At 41.5% G+C, this 21,465-nt stretch overlaps 2 protein-coding genes across 3 annotated transcripts in view; one reads left to right on the top strand and one right to left on the bottom strand.

The window, feature by feature from the left end:
• The window catches only part of LOC149311069 (p53 apoptosis effector related to PMP-22-like), a 45,935-nt gene extending 45,455 nt beyond the window's left edge, over positions 1 to 480 (bottom strand). The window contains exon 1 of the mRNA XM_089530290.1: positions 82 to 480. Coding sequence (XP_089386416.1) covers positions 82 to 153 — 72 coding nt within the window. The 5' untranslated portion in view covers positions 154 to 480. The remainder of the gene's footprint in view (positions 1 to 81) is intronic.
• Positions 481 to 889: 409 nt separating this feature from the next.
• ARFGEF3 (ARFGEF family member 3) overlaps positions 890 to 21,465 on the top strand; it is an 89,015-nt gene continuing 68,439 nt past the window's right edge. The window contains exons 1-3 of one of the 2 annotated variants that reach the window (XM_089530288.1): positions 890 to 974; positions 4,680 to 4,731; positions 20,997 to 21,078. In XM_089530288.1, coding sequence (XP_089386414.1) covers positions 890 to 974; positions 4,680 to 4,731; positions 20,997 to 21,078 — 219 coding nt within the window. The remainder of the gene's footprint in view (positions 975 to 4,679; positions 4,732 to 20,996; positions 21,079 to 21,465) is intronic. The other variant, XM_089530289.1, reaches the window with a different exon arrangement.

The raw sequence follows: 21,465 nt of genomic DNA, 5'->3' as shown, positions 1-21,465 counted from the left end.
TTTTTTAAAAAAATCTTAATTCTCCCCCCCCCCCCAAAAAAAAAAAATAGCAGTAGCATAGTGCATTTCTATATCACTTACCAAGTGTAAGCTCATTGCCCCAACAAGCTGGGTCCTCATTCTAGTGACCAAGGAAGGATGCAAGCATGTCATCTTAACCAAATCTTCACGATGTGTATGTAAATATATTGAGGTTTTGCGGGTGATATTGTAATTTGAAGGAATAATTTCCTAGTTGTTTATGTCACCACTGTTAGAGTTGTATTCAGTGGTAAATGGGGATTGTAATTTATGTGTCACATTGGTGCAAAAGAGCTCAGGATTGAGGAGGTCAATGGGGCGGGTGACACCATGAGGGACCGTACCGGGTGGCACCAACCCTTGGTCCCCTGGGCAGCCTCGACGTCATCTCCATCCTGGCTTCCAAGGAGAGTCTGAGCTTGATCTGTTCTTGGGGGGGGGGGGGATGTGTCCCATTTGTTTGCCCCTCATCCATGAGATCCTCCTCCACCCTCTTCTCCGGCAGCTCAGGTGAGAGGATGATGCTCTCTCCCTGTCAGCCTTCTTCCGCAGGGACTGAGTAGCATGGAGCCTCGGTGGTGAAAGGGCTGGGGGCAAAAGAGCCTGACTCCTCCAGGGCAGATGCCCCCTGGGCTTCTCTAGTGGCCAGAGTGTGCCAAGGCTGGTCGCCTCCGTCCGGCGGGGGGAGCTGTGGCTCAGGCTCAGGCAGGCAGGCAGCCCGTGACGTGGACGGGGAGCTGGCCAGCACTTGAGTCCTTCCCCCCCCCCCCATCGCCACCAGCCCCCTCCCTCCATCCCTCCCTCCCTGGGCAGCAGCAGCAGCAGCTTCCCTTGCTCCTCTTCCTTCTCCTCCTGGGAGGCAAGCAAGATGGAAGGGCTTCTCAAGAAGCTGCAGAAGGAGGCCTCCGGGAACAGGTACAAGGCCATCAAGGAGAGCTGCGCCTCCGCCAACGGTAAGGAAGGAAAGAAGGAGGGAAGGGAGGAAGGAGGGAAGGAAGGAAGGAAGGAAGGAAGGAAGGAAGGAAGGAAGGACGGACAGAAGGGAGGGAGGAGGGAAGGAGGAATAGAAAGAGGGAAGGAAGGAAGGAGTTCTTCTGGCCCAGGGTCTGGGGCCTTTCCATCCCCCCCAGGCTAAGCCAGATCCCTGACCCTGTCCCAGCACCTGTCCTCCATTTCAGCCTTCTGCCCAAGAGGAATCCCCCAAAGCTCCTCCATTTTTAAGAAGCATGCAATGGCTGTACATATTTCTAAGGGTTTTGTTATTTTTAAGCTTTTCTTTGGCCATGTCCTCCAGTCCTCCTTTGGAGCAGAGCGAAGCAGCTCGGATTTCCATTTCTCTTAGGGTTTCTTCGCTCAGGGTGACCACTGATCCTCCTTTTCCCGGACACGTCCTCCATCTCAGCTTTCAGACCCAGAGAACCCCCCCCCCCTCCAAAGGTCCTCCATTTTTTGTGCTTGGCTAAGAAGTATGCCTTTAATTTCTAGGAGGGTTTTGAAAGCTTTTCTTTGGGAATGTCTTCTACAGTATTTCTCAGGGAAGGTCCTCCCTTTTGAGCAGCTGGAATTTATATTTATATTAGTGTTTTTAGCTCACGATGACCAGAGATTCCCCCTTTTCCCTGTCCTCCATTTCAGCCTTCTGTCCGGGAGGAATTCCATCATGTCCTCCCTTTGGAGCCCAGCTAAGAAACGGGAATTGACATTTCCAGGAGTTCCTTGAGCTTTTCTTCGGTGCTGCCCCACTTTTTTCTTGAAGGTCCTCCATTCTCAGCAGGGCTAAGAAGCAGGGATTTATATTTCTAGGAGTGTTTTCAGTCTTTGTTTGGCAATGTCCTCCATTTTGGCTTGAATGTCCTTTTTTCTAAGGCCTTCCCATTGCCACCAAAAGGCCTGGCCAGATCATGAGGGACTTGCTGGGACTTCAACTTGGTAATATTATTGCCATGATATTTTAAAACATCAGGCCATTGGTTGGTGTCTTGGTCCTGTGCTGGGTTGTGTTGTGCTGCACTGTGTTGTGTTGTGGTGTTTTGTTTTGGTCTCCCTTATGGATGACCAGGAGGCTGTAATGCCTCCATCTTTGGCTCTCTGCCTCTTGGCCTTCAGCCTGAGCTGCTGCCTGCAGGCCAAAGGAGCAGAAAGGTTTGCCCAAGCGGCTGTTCCTTTTCAGGATGAGATGGGAGTTCTGGTGCCACAACAACTACAATTCCCAGTTCAGGTCGTGCCAAACCAGATTATTTCTGCAGTGCAGATCCAGCCCTAGAACTATAGACATTGGAAGACACCAAAGGGTCATCCGGTCTAACCCTGCACCATGCAGGGACACAGAATCAAAGCACCCCCAACAGATGGCCATCCAGCCTCTGTTTAAAAACCTCCAAAGCAGAAGAGTCCACCACCATCCAGTGTGGTGGTTGAGTCGATTCCGACTCATGGCAACCCTGTGGATGAGACCATCCAGTGTATAAACTGTAAATCCTCTAAACCCAAAGAGGAAACATTGGCCTCTGGATTTCCACTCTTGCATTGTGCAGATAAGAGCATAAGAGCAGGTGCCAACGGGGAACACAATGGGTAGTGTAGGTGAACACAAATGAGTGTAAGTAATGCATATTTTAATGGGAGTACAGTGTAGGGAATGACATAATGAGGGTGACTGAACTAAGATTTTGATGCTACTAGGTTGTCAAACTCAGTTGTTTCTGTCTTGTGAGATGCCATTCTGAAAATAAAGATTTCTTTGAACTCTTTCAATGGATGGTGCTAAAGAAGCACTAGATTCCAGAGCTCAAGGAGAGAGCTAGAACATGAAAGGAAGAAAAACGTACCTGCCAGCTCTCTAGCCTGGTGCCATTTCAATGCCTGAATTGCCATAGACACTGTGACTTCTAATATTATTACCATATTTTAGAAATATCCCTTTATTACATGTTCCTTATCATATGGCAAATTTTGTTATTGTTATTTGCCATCAGGCTGACTCCAAATTATGGCAGTCTTTCCATAGTTTTTTCAATGGAAGATGTATTCAGATAAAGTTTGCCATTTCCTTCCAACTAGGTGGCATAGTGGTTTGAGCTACAAGTCTGGACAATGACTCTGGAGACCAGGATTCAATTCCCAGCTCACCATGAGACCCACAGAGTGATCTTGGACAAGTCACACACTCTCAGCCTCATGGGAAGGCAATGGCAAATCTGTGTTGTCCTTGTGTGCCTTCAAGTGCTCAGAAAACTCCATGATAGGTTCACTTTAGGATCACCATAAATCAGAAAAGACTTAAATGCACACTGCACACACACACACACATGCAAGGTTGAGAGAGTGTGACTTGCTCAAGCTCACCCAATAGGTTTCCTTGGCTGATCTCTGAGGGTCCTAAGCCAGCACTCAAACCACTAGACCACTCTGTCTCCCTGTAAGGTCAATCCATTTGCCCATGTCTGAGTATCTCTTCACACTAACATTTACTGAAGCAGCACACATTTTTAAATTCTATGTAGAGACAAGAATGATATGTACTTGCTATTGCTGTTGCTATTGCTATGCCCATGTTTCCCACTTTTTTATGTTCAGGATTTTACAGAAAATGAACTAATTTTAGCAGACTGAAGGTCTGTGAATGAAAGACATAATCTGGCCTGTGTTAATCATGTTTAAAACTATTCTCATTAGAAAACTATAGAACATATTCTTAGCCTGGTGGAAACAATGAGAGATTAAAAGTGACCATATCATGGCCTGGTCAAGTGTCTTTCCATATTTCTTCAGAACTTGGATTTCTTACTTTAAAGTAACAAGACAGTACAGTGGGTCCTTGGCATTTGGTTCTAGGTCCCGCTGTGTATACCAAAATCTATGGATAGTCAAATCCTGTTCTGTACAGTGATGTCCCTGACATAAAACGGCAAAATTAAAGTTTGCTTTTTAGATTTTTGTTTTCGAATATTTTCAAATCATGGATGGTTGAATCCAGGGATGCAGAATCCAGGGATATGGAACACCAACTGTAATTAGTACAGAGAATGGATACCATGGTTTTAAAAAAAAATAAGGAAAAAAATAACACTAGGCAAGTAGGTAGGAGATCATCAAAGAGGAAAAGAAATTCTTTCCTAGGCTGTGTCCACACTGATGGAAATACCCGGTTTACTGTCAGGATTTCCAGATATGCAGAGAGGATGAGCTGTCTGCACAAGAACGATAATGGGAAGAGTAGTGCTGATTGCATAGCGCTTTTGAAAAAATGCTATTTTAATGCTAGAAACGACTTGTGTGTTAGGGCTCCCAATGGGGACTTAAGTGAGTTTTGAACTGGAGCATAAAGTTCTCTTTGCTGTTATTTTCTTGTTGAATTTTGGGGGTGGTAACTGCACATATGAAAGAGTACATTTAGGAGGGGGAAAGAAGGTGAGTTCTATCTTGAATAAACCAATTAAAATGAATGGGTCTTGCTAATATAAAACCTATTGATTTCAATAGACGGTTATAGGTAAGATTAATGTTTGGTTTAGCTCAAGTATCTATTATTATTATTATTATTATTATTATCATCATCCCTAATATGATGTCAGGGAATTTTTGGAGACCAGTCATTCAGCTGTGAAATACACCTGTTCTGTCTCCCTTCTACAATAATTCTCCTCTTTTTTATACAGAAACTTTAGAATCTTCTGAGGCTGGTACCAAGATCCCACCATATCAGTTAAGGTAGGAGATCTATATTGTCTTCTTGTAAATATCAACAAACTTATAAATGGTGAAATGGTATGAAGTGAAGTCTGGATGTGTTTACCACTCAATCCAAATAAATGTGCTACATAGAACTGAAATACTGTATTTAGAGACTTTGCAAGACGTCTGTACCATAGGTCATGTTTATCACTTTCTAGCAATTACTGTTGATTTGTAGTATATGGAATGCAGTCCACAGAAAGCTATGTTGGACATCTTGATTGAAGATATGGTAGTTGGTAGCTTGGTGGTGGAGTTCAGGATTCTGCCACACTTCCCCATATGCTCAAATTGGACCAGAACAGAAATCTTCCTTCTTACCAAAGATATACTTCTTGGAATTAGTAATAATGGTGGTATGCTGCTAAAGAGACCACTAGCTACTAGTTATTGATGGATGGAAGAATTAGAGTAGACCACATACACAGCTGTTGTCATTGTGGAACCTGTCATAGTTATCCATGTCCATGTCATTGATCTGCTTCTGTTCTGCTAATTGTTGTCTGAAAGAAACTTCTTAAAATGTGGAACAAGGGCCACGTGTATTGAAGGCATAGTTTAGAAGGAAAAGGGTTTTGAAAAATTAGGGAATTTTCCTTCCAGACCTGCCAGTGTTAATTAATGTCACAGATTCAGCCATGAGTAAGGCTTCATATAGCAATAATATGCACAGACTACAAATGCTGTCATGAAAAGGCCATAGCTTTATTAGTACAGCTGGATAGTTATACTATCCATGGGTCTGGATCAGGCAGTCAATGTTTCCCTCCACCAGTCAGCCAATGGCAACCCATTCATTGGTCAACCCACCTGCTGGTCAATGAAATCCAACTCACTCAGCTTGCCTGCTGGGTATATTCAAATGTGGTAGAAGCCAGTGTATGGATTCTCTGCCACCCAAGATGGAGTTAAGCCATCTGCCCCAAGACAGGCATGTTTACCCACATCCTCAAGGTCATACAGTGTCACATATTCCTGCATTGGATTGGGGCCACATGCTACCTCTGACTCAAATTGTGAAGAAAAATAAAATACATATTCATGGCAACAACACATTTGCCTTACTGTATACAGAAAAGAAAGAGACGGAGGGTGGTATGAATCTCGTGAAGGGTGTATCTACACTGTGGTAATGATGCGGTTTGAAACCACTTTAAATGTGCTGTAGTTCCATCCTGTGGAATCCTGGAATTTGTAGATTTACAGGGTTTTTAAAAGCCTCATCTGTCAAAGAGTGCTGGTGCCTCACAAAACTACAAATCCCAGAAATTCTATAAAATGTAGCCATGGCAGTTAAACTGGTGCCAAACTGTATTATTTCTACAGTGTAGATGCACTGAAAGGGAGCCCTGAATCTGAATAGCCAGGTGGCAGAATAGAGTAAAGCCTCTGCTTGGTTCCTCCGGTTCTGCCCACCAGCCTTCCTCATCAAACCCACTTGGCTGGCTTTCCTGGCTTTCTCAGAGCCTGCAAAATACACGTGAGTTCATGGGAAAGTGGGAAAGCTGGTGTCTTCAACAAAGATGGTGGCCACCCTGTTTTGCCCCACCACAAGCTGCAAGCATTACTCTCTGGTTGTTGGAGAGGCCCACTGTTATTGTAGCCAGGCATTTTACAGGTTGAGAAGAAGAACCCCACAGATGACAAACTATGGTTGTAACTTTTTAAAATGATACATTTCAAGTTGGCTTATTTTTTCTTTCATTGATTTGAAAAGGTTTGGTTAATCCGGTTTAATGCTGTTGAAGTATTTGATTATTGATTTAAGTCTGTAAGAAAACAATAAACCAAAGCACAGCAAAGGCAGAAGACTCCTGCCTGAAGTCTTATCAAAGACTCTAAAGGCCGTAAATCATGTAACGGAAAGGGAAATGAGTGGGCATAGAAAACTGAAACACAGTAGAGAAAGTAAAGGTCAGTAGTATGGAGGTGGGGGGATAACAGTGAGTCGTGTGTCTTCACATATTATACAGTACTGTTTGATAGAGGGCATTATGTTTAGTTCTCCAATTGAGAAATCCTCTATAGTGGGTCATGGAACAGCTTGTATCTCCTATACCTGCGTAGGAAAGGATGTGTCATACTCTGGGGACCATTGAATTGTTACTAGGCAATAGCAGTGGCAGGATTAGCTTCAAGAAGTAATATAAAAAATCTACCCAGACATGCTATCAAATATATTTGGCTTGTGGTTTGTGGCTTTGATATGATTTCTGATACTATCCAGCATAGCAGTGGGCAAAAATATTGTAGGGGTGATCTGCAGTCAAAGATGGAAAGGCCCATGGGTTGCATATGCCCTGCCAAAGCCTTTGGTAGTCTGGAATTGCAGGTAGGCAAGTGCATAGAGTGAGAGTGTTGTGCCTTTACTCTATACTCAGTGTAGAGACCAAGTGAGGAGGGATTCCCACACTCTTCCTTGTTTTGCATAGAAACACAGTTCTCTGTTACAGCTCTGTGAGTTCACAACTTTCTAGTAGAAACTGAATAATCAAGACAAAAATCAAATAATGGCATGACCATCAACAAAATTAGTAGAAATTTAAAAATCAGTACTGCATACTATTGTGACCATCACATACTGGTTTTCTAATTGGGTTTCAGTTTCAATTTCAGCTCAGAAGCAGGATCACATTTTTAATGATCTCCTATTGAAAAATAGTCAACATGCATATTGAAAAGTTGCTCATCCAGAAGATGACTAGGCTAGACTATAAATATTGTTTTTATTTTGGTGTGACATTTGTCTGAGTGCTGGGAATTCTTTACATGTGAGAGGATCCCATATAGTAGTCCAAATCTGCAGTCCTGAGGCATTACAGACTGTGCACAAAGTATGGCAGATAATTTTGCTGAACATTGCAGCTCAAGTCTGTTGTCTCTACAGGGCAAGAGAGAGAGAGAGAGAAATAGTCAACATGTATACCTCAGTTAGCAAAGTCTCTGACAAAAAAGCTCCTTTTTATGTCTTTTTATGAAGGTTTTCCCTTTCTCTTCATTCTCTGTCTAGCTGGAAGTTTGTTTTTTTAGCAGCATTGGCATTAGGATGGTGAAGGAAGGCTGGAGAAACACAGGCCTTTAGTGTCAGGCTGATGCAGCAACAGTAAACAATATAGTAAAGCTTGAGTTAGGAAAGAATGAGGTTTTACTCTAGCTGATCCTACTGTAATTGTGTATGCTGCTAAAACAAGCAACGTAAGCAACAGCTTCATCCAGATTCCTTATGAAGCATGTGTGAACAGCAAGACAGCGAGGAAAAGGATGAGTGCCTCATGAGCTGCTTTTAACAAAGCAGGTTCCTGGGCATTACTTCTATAACAGAAAATTGGTACTAGAGGCATAAATAACACAGAAAGAATAGTGATAGGTTCCTGCACCACAAAGAAGAATTTGAAAACTTCTTGCAAAAAGCATTCAGGGATGACTTTTTTTCTTCAGCCTCTGCTTTTCCTATGACTTTGTTAAAAGTCTGCCTTTATGTTTCTGCACTCAGGGAACCATAAGAGTATGCTACTGTTGGCAAAAATTAGAATTTGGAAAACTCCCAGAATACTTTAGCTAACATGACCTAATGATGCTCTTTGAGGAGTTCTGAGAGCTGTTAGTCCAAAATAGGTGTTCTTCCAAACATTTGAGGCTGATACTGGAGAAGAATGCTGAGGATACCATGGATGGCCAAGAAGACAAACGAATTGGTTCTTGAGCATATCAAGCTTGAATCCTCCCTGGAAGCCAGGATGACTAAATTGAGATTGTCATATTTTGGCCGCATCATGAATCATGAGAAAAAACAAGAATGCTAGAAAAGGTAGAAGAGAGAGAGACCACATGCTAGATGGATGGACTTCCAGAGAGGGAGGATCCTGGCCTGGCAACCCTAATTTTAGATAAGAAGCTTGTTTTTTATTAAAGTATCAGGTTAAAATAGATGTACAATCTCCCCTCCTAATGCAGGATCTCAGATCCATGCTCTTGAATATACACCGCTATTAGCAATGGCGTGCACTTGAATTACCATGAGCCTCCGTTTTCATGGGGGTGGGAGTGGGTCCAGAACGGATCCCCTGCGAAAACGGAGGACCAACTATGCTATATTCAGGAATATCATTTTCTATATTATTATGTGTGTTTCTTTTACATAATACACACTTACTCCCTTCTTGTTCAGACACATTCAGATCTGAGATGCAGCCAAAAAGGAATGTGGCATAATGCTGTTTGTATATGCACAGCTTAAAACTTAAAGTAATTGGAATCCAGGTATTTAGGCAAAGATGTCAGTCTTGACTTCAGTTACTCACAAATTGTCAGTCATAAAATCTTTTTTGCAGTCGTTCCTACTGTCATCCAAATGATAATCAATTATTTTATTGGCTTCCATGCTTACATGGTATAAAGCCATCAAAGTATTATACGGCAACAGAGTAGGGAGTTCAGGGCATTTGCCATGGTGTTTTGAAAATGAAGTATGATTTAAAGCTCTGACTGATTTTGACAAAATATTATCCAGGTTGAGTAACCTTGAACATGATACATTTTGCGTGCTATTTATTGGGAGGGAACATAATTAAGGAATGCTAATCAGTCTCTGTTTCTGTCCTTACAGTTTGTCATGGAACTGCTCAATTCTGCTTCATCCCAAATAAGGAATGCTAAAATTTGAAAGCTCCCCCTAGTCTTTATGAGCTGTTATCACCAATACATCCTCCAGAGCTCAGAAAACCCCTCATTACACAACCTGGCAAATGGTTCTGTCAAGCGCTGCAATTACAGAGCCATCACAGACTCTCCAGGAAGTACTGGGTCCAGAATACAGCTTAACGACTTTGTGCATGAGCAGTGCTGATTGTATCATTTCTTACTTCCTTGGTCTGATTTCTTTGCCATCATTTTTCACTGAATGTGTTGAGTAGGCAGAGAGGACAGGTTCTCCCTCCCTCCTTCCACCTCCATGGTGGATGAGTTTGATAATAGCTACAGATGCCAGTAAATTTGCTGGCCATCTGGCACTTAGAATCATGGAATCATACTCCATTTCACTCACAAAGTGTATAGCATTGTAAAACTTTGTGTCATTGCCTTTGCTTTAAGCCAGAGTCTGGGAATGTATCCACACTTTAGAATTAAAACAGTTTGCCAATACTTTAGCTGTCATGGCTCCATCCAGTAGAATCCTGGGATATGTAGTTTCAGAGCAGTTTGGTGCCTCACCAAGCTATAGATCCCAAGATTCTGTAGGGTAGTGCCATGGCAGTTAAAGGGGTGTCAAATTGCTTTAATTCTGGTTACATCCTGAGATGGATATATCCAGTCCCTGCTTTCAGTGCCTGCTTGGACCCAGTCATCCTGCCATAGGCTTCCTCTACCAATGAATTGCAGCCTGTAGACCTAATGTTTAGTAATATTTATGGGTGAAACACAAAGGGATTCAAATAAGGGGGGTGTCTCATGGGCCTACACTTGTACAATAGCATTCATGTGAAACCACCAACTTGTATCACCAGAAACCATGAGCCTCTTGCTCTCTTCTGTCTAGCTTCCAGCTATTCCTTTAAAACTAGAAACCCTATGTGAAACACATCAGTGGTCCTGTATATATCAGCATATGTGATGACCAGAGCTTCAATTTCTATTTAATCGCTGGGTGCTGGTGGGTGATGGATTCCATGTCAGTGGGACTATTCATCCATTCCAGGTCATAGTTCAGATGGAACAGGAGTTATCCAGGGAACTGAACCCTTTCCTCAAAAGGTCAGACTACATAGATTCACTGCCCACTGACCTGGAAGCCACTGACAACTCCTCCTCCCTGGAGAGTTGGCTTAAAGTACACTATTAAATGAGCTAATATATAACTACCAAACTAAATGTGAGGCAGAACGTAATACTGTAAGTGTGATGATTAGTATACCTGAATAAATTTACCATATCTAAGTGTGGTTTGCAAGTGAAACATATCTTGGTTCAGTTGTTTTCTGCAAAATGAAACACACACACACACCAAAAATAGTTTTTGCTTCTCTCATTGTCCTGAACGGATTTGTGTATAGTTGGAATACTGTTAGGGCAAGCTTCTAGATGTAGAATTCCTTCTTGATGTAAGAAATGCTGGTGGATGTTGTTTCACATCAGTAATTTGTGCTAACCACAGTAATATGAATAACATCTCAAGAGGAAAACATTAAAGGCTATCTGTAATCCTCATCAGAGGGAACTGAGAACCCTGATGCCTCTTGTGGTGAAATGAATCCCAGATAGAGAATTATATTATGTAAAAGTAATATATTCAACATGGTGTAGTGGTTTGAGCATTAAGATCAGGGTTTGATTCCCCACTGGAGCAAAAAAAAAAAAAAAAAAAAACCCTACTGGGTGACATTGAGCAAGTCACAGTCTCTCAGCCTCAGAGGTTGGCAGTGGCAAAGTCCCTCTGAAGAAACTTGCCAAGAAAACCCTATGACAGGTTCAACTTAGGGTCACCATGTCAAAAATGTCATGGAGGCACACAACAACAACTTATATTCATTTAGAAAGTCTGCAGTCCCAACCAGGAAACTTGACCATGCTGCTAGACATTTTAAGTCTCAATACAGCAACCTCTGATTTGGCTGTGTTTTGAATGAAAATGCCATTTCTTTCAAATATTTTGGATATAAGGGAGGATTTTGGGATCCACAGACTTGACATTAACACCGCATAGTCTCAACCTAGAGGATAGTACAAAAACATCATGATTCACTTAAGGATGTTGGCAATAGGATGTTGTAAGTTGCCACCTTAGGTGCAGCTCACCTTTATTTTGTGCAACTGAAGAAGAAAGGAACTGAAAGATTTTGCTTACTTGGCTATTAAGTTGTGTTTATGAATCACTGTAATAACATTTATGAAATCAGTATGTATTTATTTAGGAAAAAAAGAAAAACAATAGGTTCAGAAAGATAATGCAGGTTTTGCACTCATCTATATTGTCAGGTCAGATGAGTGATCAGTTCTGTCTTGCAGAGATTAGATCACCAATATCCAATGATGGCTGACACACATATTGGCTGCCATCCCGTTAGTGACATTCACTTTCGTATCTCATGCTATGTTTGTGGGGCCAATTGCTCACTATAGTTAAACAGAAATATTCGGTTGACTGCAGCAAATGTAGAGGTGCACACATAGTACCCACTGCATATTGTGGTTGTGCACTGCACATCACAGTTGCACACTGCAGCTGTGCATTGCACATTGTGGCTGCAAATTGCATAATGTTAATTGTGAACTTTATTGCACAGGGCTCCAGGCAGGGACGAGAACAGGACAAAAGGAGCCTGGCAGGGAACGAAACGAGTGGGGGATGCATTTTACCGCACACAAGGAAGGCCCTCACTCGTTCCGTTCCCCTCTCTTCCGCTCCCAATCCGTCCCCAGAGGGGATGATTTTTGAGAACTATTCTGAACAATTCTCAAAAATTGCCCCCTCTAGAACAGATGGGGAACAGAACGGAATGAGTGAGGGACTTCAGTGTGTGGTAAAATTCGTCCCCCACTCATCCCCCACTTGTTCCTGGCTCCTTCCATTCTGTTCCCATCCCTGCCTGGAGAATGTGGTGCGATAAAGTTCTGTGTGTTGCTTATTAAATGTTGCACAACAGTAGCTGGTTACCAACACATGTTGCATAATATTCTGTATTGGAGTACCGTTGTGCTGATGTAGTATATCTCCACATGCAGATATTTATGCCTTGCTGAGGTGATGTTGAGTTGTAGCCATTGTCTCAGGCAGCACATCCTAGAACAATCCTCTGTTTCCAACCAAAAGTGTTATCTTTTTCAATAGAGAGAAAACACACTCACCTAGGGAATGTGAGTCCAACCTACATTGGACTATAGCCAGTCCCTGTCATCTACAGTTAGCATGGGCAAGATTTATGCACGCTGATCAGAGATGGTGACATCATTTCAAACTCAGCTTGACAGGAAAGTGAAATTAAGTACAAAGGGGCAATTCCATTACATTTTATGCAAGGGCTTCAGGCAACCTTTTCATCATTCTCTGGCCACTTGCAGCACTCAAGCTCTGCCTTTCAAAATTCCCAAAATTAATTAAAACGAATGGAGTAGCAAAGGAAACTTCCTCAACTGGTATATCTTTCACAAACATAGCAGAGAGAAAAACAAGTTTTCCAGGTCTACTCATCCCTTACCTTAGGGTAAACATAGGAAGTGCATTGTAACAGTTAGGGCAATTTGAGTCAGTTGACTATACTGTACTGTTTTAAAAACATTGTGGAATCTTTGTCCTTAAAAAGAAAGATAAAAATCTATTGTGTAATCTTTATTCTACTGCATCTTTTACTAATGTTGGAAGACTTCCCACCATAGTATTCTTCTATCCTGACTGCCTCAGCTAGGCTTAGGGTTACACTTATAGGGGTTCCAGTCCTTTCTGAATAGTGGGTTTCATAAAGTAGTGTTGGAAGAGTTTTGATCCATCCTATGGTCTTTGGATATTGGGCTTCTTTGAGTTATCTGTCTTGTCCCTGATGTTCTCCCACATCAGTATAAAACCAGAGAATTATGTTTCAATGCTACAACTGTGGTAGTGAATTCGGTTCTGCTTCTCTAGTCCAGATGAATGTGGTAGAAGGATGGATGAGGAATATCAAGGCAAAGGAAAAATTGAGTTTTTGTGGGTTGCCTGATCTGGATGTTGTTGTGAAATCAGCTGTGGGTGATAAAACCCTTCATTTACCTTGAAGGGTCAGTGTGCAACTTGGAGATGATCCAGGACACCTCACAGTCTGAAGATGTACAGTTAGTGCTTTGTACAGATCTGGGTTATCTCCTCTTTGAGGGAACTGGACCTAACCTTTGTAATCCATGCATTGGTTACCTCCAAACAGTACAGCTTTAATGTACTTTATGTTGAGCTGCCTCTGAACATGGTCTAGAAAATCTGGCTGAACCAAAATCCAGCTGCCCAGATGATGGATGAGCTGGAAGGTCTAAACACATCTCTGATTTTTCCAGCAGCTGCATTGGTTATAAGCATGATTTCCAGACCCAGTTCAAAGTGCTGGTCTTAATTTTTAAATAGTATTTACTGCCAGTGAGGGCCTTCCAACCTCATGATAATTCAGTCATCATTGTCATAATTAACATATTTTATCATGGCAAAGAGGAGATGAGGATGCAGGCTTAGATTCTGAGTTTTAATGGTGCTCTTTTGCAAGAAACTTCCACTAATGTAAGGGAGGTAGGTGTATTTTACTGACAACTTCTTATTACTACACTCTCCTGTGCCCCCCAGAAAATCTGCTGGACATGGTTGGGGAGGCAGGCATTCCAGAACGGAATGGGAGACAACGCTGGAGCTGTGGAGGGAAGGAGAAATTGGTAAAAAAAATCTGACCCAAACAGGAGCTTCTGAAAAAGGGCTGCTCAGGATTCACACCACTGACTTCTACAGAGGTTTCCACTTATTTAAATATACGTGTGCAGGATAGATTCATCTGTTCTGGCGAAAAGGCTGTGTCGAGGGTGGGCAAACTGGCCCTTGGGACCCTTAAATGCAGCTCTTGAATCGTTCCACAATCCATAGACTCCTCCCCTCCCTAAATTCATGGGGGAAGGCAGTTTTTACTTGAAAACAAAAGCCCCTCCAAACTGCCCATGAATGTAACAGTTTTCTTCTCTCTATCTACCAATAGCCCACCTAAACCCTTAGACCACAGAAAGGAATTTAATTTTTTTTTAGCCAGATTTTCAGCCTTTTTAAAAGTTGTTGTTGGCCCCAAAAATGGCCAAGAGCTTTCAAAGCTGCCTGCAAATATGGTGATTTGCTTCACTCAAACCCCCAGAGCCTTCAACCCCCCCCCCCAAAAAAAAAACCATGAAGAAAGAGGGGAATAGCTGAAAGCCAACTAAAATGGCAGCCAGAAGTGCTATTGCACCACATCTGCCATGCCCAAAATATACCAGTGCAGTCCACCATTTAAGCATGGGGGTGATAGCCCCTGCCCCCCTCTGCAGTTGCCTCTTTCTAGACTATAGAATCCCAATAAGTGATTGGAGGTTGTTGGGTTAGGGTATAATCTCCACACTCAGACATAGACTCCCACTAAAATCAGTTTCTATCATCTTTTTCACATACAAACTATTCTTTTCCTCTTAGCTGGCAGATGAGGATCTGCTGGTTCTGTTTGGGATGTGTATTTGCCTTTGATGTTTCTAGTTTCAGAACACTGCTGCAGACTGGGTCCCAAGGCCACCTCTTTCTCATATTTCCCCATGATGCCTTTCAATACTGTCACATTTCATGTTTTGTCTGTTTTTATACTCTCTTTCCAGCATTCATCTGTTCCTCAGCAACGACAGCATGTTTTTAATGCGTGTTCCTCTTGGCAATGTCATGATGCTGATGATTGTGGACTTTGTGTGTTTTTGAAATAACTCTCGTTGGAAAAAAATATAGATCCAATTATAGGTTACCTGTAATAGTTACCTGTAATAGCCTTTGTGAGCAACATACCAGTGTTAAGGCAATATGAATTTTGCTTTTGGCTATGCTGTTGATAACTACCTGTGGCTTATTCATGTCTGCTTTCAGCAGTAGTGCCTGTCAAAGCAATTCTGATGTAAGCAACCCAGGGGGAAAAAGCATCACTTTACCCCTCTCTCAGCCTTGCATTTTGTTCCAGTTTAGGTTGCTAGTAGCAACACCTAGGCAATATTTGCAATTTTATCTAAATATATCCTACTAAGTTCTTGTTGGAATAGGTGGAATTTAATTGGAAATTTGTTTCCACACCAAGTCCCAAGTAGTTAATGTGCCCAAGTGTCCTCCCCTTCCAGTAATAGCATTTTTTAAAATTGAGAAATACCACTGTCAAACATGATATGAATCATGTTTTTGTTATTTGCCATCAAGTCATTTTCAGTATATGGTGACCCTAGGGACAAGAGATCTCCAAGACCCCCCCCCCCCCCGCATCATTTGCCCTTCTCAAGTCATGTAAACTCAGAACCCTGTCTTCCTTAATTGTGCCTATAAATCTGTAATGTGTTCTTCCCCTTTTCTTTGTTGTTGTTGCTGCTGCTGCTAACTGTCCTCAAGTCAGCTTCGGCTTATGGTGACCCTATGAATGAGAGATCTCCAAGTCACTCTGTCCTCAACAGCCCTATTCAGATCATGCAGATTTGGGTCTGTGGCTTTGTTGGTTGGTTCTATCCATCTGCAATGGAGTCTTCCTTTTTTCCCTACTGCCTTTGACTGAAAAGCAGATACAGTGCGCCCGTGTTATACGTGGGCACGCTATATGCAGCTTTGAGCTTATGCATAGAGCTGCATGAGAGCACACAGAGAGCAAGGGACAGTGCGTCTTATTTGAATGAATGGGGCGCGCACCTGTGCTGCCACGCCACCACATGCACAAGCCCCATTCACTTGAATGGGGCTTGAGCATATGCGATATTTGGCTTATGCGGGGGTGGTGGTGGTGGAACGGATCCCCGCGTAAGCCAAGGGCGCACTATAGGTAGGTAGGTAGTAGGTAGATTGATAGATAGAGTGAGTTATTACAATCAACTGATCAAACATCACATAATTTTCTTTTCTAGTGACTCCCATCTTGTCATGATCAAAGTATGACAGTCTCAGTTTACTCTTCTTGGCTTGTAGGGGAGAACTGTGGTTTGATTTGAGTTAGGACCCATTTGTTTGACTTTTTATTTATTTGTCCATGGTATTTGTAGAACTCTCCTTGAACAATACATTTCATATGAGTTGATTCTCTTCCTATTAGCTTTTTCCATTTTCCAGCTTTCAAATCATACATAAAAATCAGCAATACTATGGCGTAGATAATTCTGACTTGATTCTGGTTTTCTGGAATACCCAAGATTAAAAAACTTGGTCTTTCTGAATACATCTGTTTTCAACAAAGTACAGCCTAATTAATTTGTCTCGGCACTAAATAAGAAGGATGCATGAGTTCTTGTGACCCTTCATGCGGGGTGAATTTCCCCCCTACAACAAACACACAGAGGCATTTTTGTGCTTAGTAGATCCATGGAGATTCAATGATGCAATACTGAATCAAGTTCCCACTACATTTATTCTAATCAAATCTCTCCGTGGCAATTTAACCCTGTTGAAGTCACATTACCATTTGTATCGATTTAAAATGGAGCCGGATTTCAATTGTTCTTGGCTTGTTTGTTTTTAAACTGTCAATCAAATGATGCACATCTATGTCAAAGTACACTGTCTAATGATGTTCCCAGAAGAATCCCATCTTTGGCTTTGGCTTGCAGGAAGAGAAAAGGAGTGGACATGGTCTGCCCCCTGCACTTTACCCCCTCCCTTCCTGTGCTCCAAATTGAATAGACAGCAAGTTCCCATTGGTGACTGGTAAAAAACGATGAGTTCTTTTGAAAAGACGCACTGAAATCCCCGATTCCAAAAGAAATGTGTTAAGGGGGATTTGCATGATGCCGCCTCCTGGAATTTGGGTCAGGAAAAACTGGTGCAAGTGTGAATGACCCCCTTTTAAACTGGTTTGCAAACTGATGTATAATGTAATAGCATAAAGAACATAATAGCGTAAGAATACCTGTTGTATGACAAATCAAAACAACTCTGGGCTCATGGTATAAGTAGTGTTACTGAAACTGGCATTTGCTGGCTCTGGTGATATTGTAGGTACTATAGGTACTGTTGGTAGTCATAACCATATGTTCTAATGCTTTATCCAATTTCTTTCTTAATACCATGTACATTAGGTACCATTAGGACAGCTTGTGACTGCAAATTAACTGATATTATCAGTTGTATTGTTGATTCTTTCCTTAGCAATTCAACTCAGCCATGCAAGCAGTCATGTAGCCATCACTGCATTTGACAAAAGAAGATGTAAGCATAAGGAAGAGGTAGAGCCATTTTCCTGTACCCTAGCACCAGTACCTTCACACTTTTTGGGAAGCTGATTAACTACATGAACACAATGCTCTCACGTGTGTCTGAGGTAGAATGTATAGCTAGACTTGTGTAGAGACAAGAAAAGATGTAACTACCATCTACCTCTTTCATAGTACTTAGAATGTGTTTCTTTTGCTATGAAAAGGGACTTAACAGAGGTATGACATAAAGATTTAAAGGAAGTTGAGATCAGAGCTTGGAAGCAATTGATTACAAGTACTGTAATTGCCCACAACAAGTTACTTTCTGAGGCAACAAGGAGAAACAGTGTTTTTCACTGAGGTAGAATAAAGTGACCAGAGTGTCAAGTTGCTGCAGTCTAGTCCAGTTCAGCAAGAACTGACAAGGGCAGAGCAGCACAGTTTGGTGCCAGAAGTCTCCTTCATGCTTCCAAGCAATGAGCCTAGGTAAGATATCAAAGCAACTCCTGCCCACAACAGAAATGGGAAGCAGTTACCTGTAGGAGCAGGAAGACTAGTGAGCAGAGGAACTAGTTACTATTTAAAAGTAGTGTTCCAAATAGCTTGAAACACACTTTTCCCATTTGTCCAGCAAGTCTCTTCAATATGAAATGAAGTCACATAGCGTGTTATGCTGGACACCTTCTCAATCTGCCATATCAGTCTTTGGGGGCAGCCAAGGCTGTTAACATTTTACAGCTGCTGTAAAGGTGGCAAGAAAAGGTTTGAATTTAGGCCAATTTCTATATCAGTTTTCATTCAGGGCATGAATTAATGAGCTTGTGCCATTCACTTCAAATTTAAATTCTTTTACCATTAGAATGAAGTCAGTGAACTTTCATTTTACTATGTTTCTCACAGTCAGTGACTGTTTTTCTGTGACCTTGCTAAATTTTAGTTGGCTTCACATGAAGTCTCATCCAGAAGGACAACTTCTCAGGTCTGAAAATAACCAGTAAGCAACTCATTGAGCTCCAAAAAAGCAGAACGTAGGGCAAGTCAGTACTTAAAAGTGGTGACACTTAACATTTTAATAATTCTTTCAGCAAGTTCATCTAAGAAATTTTCCAAATTTATATCTCTTCAGATCACACTGTCTGTGCAAAAACTATTTGAGGAAGACACATTGGGAAAACAAAGTGAACAGTTATTTCTGAAACATGTAAAGAGTCAGCAAATGGATTCTGCATTATAGTTCCCCTTATCCTTTATTCTAATAATGGAAGATGGTTACTTCATCATATTTCTTACTGTAATTAGAATGAAAACCCCCTGGTTCACAGGATTCTCTACCTTCACTGTAGGTTCTTGTTTGTCCTCAGCCAAGATGTTGCACTTTCTAAAGGTTTTGAGTCTTAATCTATTGGAGTACAAACAATGAAGAGTCTTGTGGCATTTTAAAGACTAGCAAGTTTTACTGAACACAAAACATGTGGATTTTGTGGATTGTAGCCACAAAATTGTGGATCGAATAAACCAGCTGTCATTCACAAACGTCCAATAACATCTGTAAGGCAAATAAAACTAGTTAGTCTTTAAGGCTTTTTAAGAATAGGAAGGGCAGCTATGAAAGAACTAGAAAAGGCAATGATGCTAGGAAAGGTGGAGGGCAGTAGAAAGGAAGGAAGACCGCAAACCAGATGGCTAGACTCAATTAGGGAGGTCAGACAGATGAATCTAAAAGACTTAAGCAGAGCAGTGTAAAACAGTGGGGCTTAGTGATGTCTCATCCACAGGGTCACCATGAGTTGGGGCTGACTCGAGGGCAGTTAACCACAACATAGCCCCTGTAGGATCCAAGAGATAGACCATAAGTACCTGCTGGGGTTTGGTTCCAGGACCCTCTGTGGATACCAAAATCTGTGGATAGTCAAGTCCCCGTATATACAATAGTGTAATAAAATGGAAATGGAAGACCAACTTATTTTGCCCTCACACTTGCCACATTTCCCACCTCTCTGCTACATGAAGTTAATATCAAGATTTTATCTTCAACTAAGCACTTAGAGTGATTGTTTTAGATATAGTAAACTGTGTATAAATTGATTAAATGCATAAATAACTTGCAGGTTTAAAATATAAGGTCGTGTAATTCTGAGCCAACCCAACAATCTAATTGTCTGGGTGATTTTAGATGCTTTTCACTTAAGAGACTGATGGAAATAAATTTCATTGATATAGACAGGAAGTGACAAAATTGCCATCCATTCTGTTAAATACTGTAATGGGAATAGGAAGGCACCAGTAACACAAATCAAAGCTTCAGCTCAGTGCTTTCTTCAGGAATAGGAAGTTAAGTAATTGAATCAGCCCTGGGTTTTAATCCATTTTATTTCAGTGTTGTATTCAGTTTCAGAGATTTATGAAGAAATCTAATGTGGGATGTGACTGCAGATGGCAGATGTTTTGGCAAAATGCATCATCACAATGCATTGAGCCTTAAAAGATGCACATGGCTTTCAATTGTAATGAACCACAGCCTTGTTCAGTTTTATTGGGCTCTGTCTATTTCCTCTGCTACTGAAAAAGTGGAAGTCTGGGTGACTGCCAGACTGTCAAAATGATAGCAGTGACTGGTAGTTGTATTTCTTGAGATACTCTAGATACAGATGAACAAAGCTAAAGCTTGCAAAACAGTTCACAACCTGCATACATACACCCCATTTTCTCCCTTTTTTGTTTTTGTTTTTGTTTTTTTGTTGTGTTCTGTATATTTGTCATCACTTTCAAGTATAAAAGCTTTGGAAAGGTAGAGAGGAACCCTCTTACGCTTTTGAATCTCTCTCCTGGAACTGTTAAGTCTAGGTAGGCAAGCTTGCAATAGGAAATAATTGTTAGGTCAGGTTAGCCCATGGCAGCACGTGGTTTCCATGTGAGTGGGTCAATGAACTGATTCTGGCTTCAGTCTGAACTGTAAAGGAGCTACCCTATAAACCCTATCCCCCCAAATAAGTCTTGCACTTTGGGCAGTGTGCCCTAGTGTTATAAATCGAAAACAGCTTGAAGGCACACAAAGCAATATTGACAGATGTTGGAACCCCAATTACAAGATTTATAGCTAGCTCAGATTGAGTATATGCATTTATTCATCCAGATATTGTGAACTATCACCATTTATAATCAGGTTGCCTCTTAACAAGGATTTTTTAAGCAGCTTCAGCTTCTGGTTTTGAAATTCCAGCTTGCTGATCATGGTTTAGGTTAATGAACCTGACATAATAAGTAGAATTTGAAAATGAAGATGCAGTTTCAAACTACAGATTTTTCTGAATCCTGAGTTCTGAGCAAATATTTCTCTTTTCTTTGAATACCAGGGAGAAGTGTCTGCTTCCACTCCAGCTAGCTTTGGAAAGCAAGAATGTGAAGCTGGCCCAGCATGCTCTAGCAGGGATGCAGGTATATGGGAATGAAGTCTAACTACATTTGGATACATTGTGAATTATGAAGTCTATGGTTTAAAATAATTTGGGGCCAAATTTCAAGTGCCTTCCTATTTTATAGCACAGTAAAACCACAGTCTCACCTTCCTGTCTAAGGCAGTTTCTGGTCCTCAGTGGTTCTAGAAAGCCTGTCTGAGCTCTAGACCCTGGATCATGAAGAGGGATGATGATGATGATGATGATGATGATGATGATGATGATGATGACGACGACTCTTACCTCACCCTTCTCCCAATATAGGGATTCAAGGCAGCTAACAACATGTTTAAAAAAATACAAATTTAAAAACAACACAAAAGCATTAAAAAGCATAAATATAAGATTTAAGAACCACTTAAACAAT

Source organism: Sceloporus occidentalis, unplaced genomic scaffold (genome assembly GCF_023333645.1).
Source record: "Sceloporus occidentalis isolate IW3139 unplaced genomic scaffold, rSceOcc1.0.p SCAF_6, whole genome shotgun sequence".
Lineage (NCBI taxonomy): Eukaryota > Metazoa > Chordata > Lepidosauria > Squamata > Phrynosomatidae > Sceloporus > Sceloporus occidentalis.
This window is presented reverse-complemented; position numbering and strand designations above follow the sequence as displayed.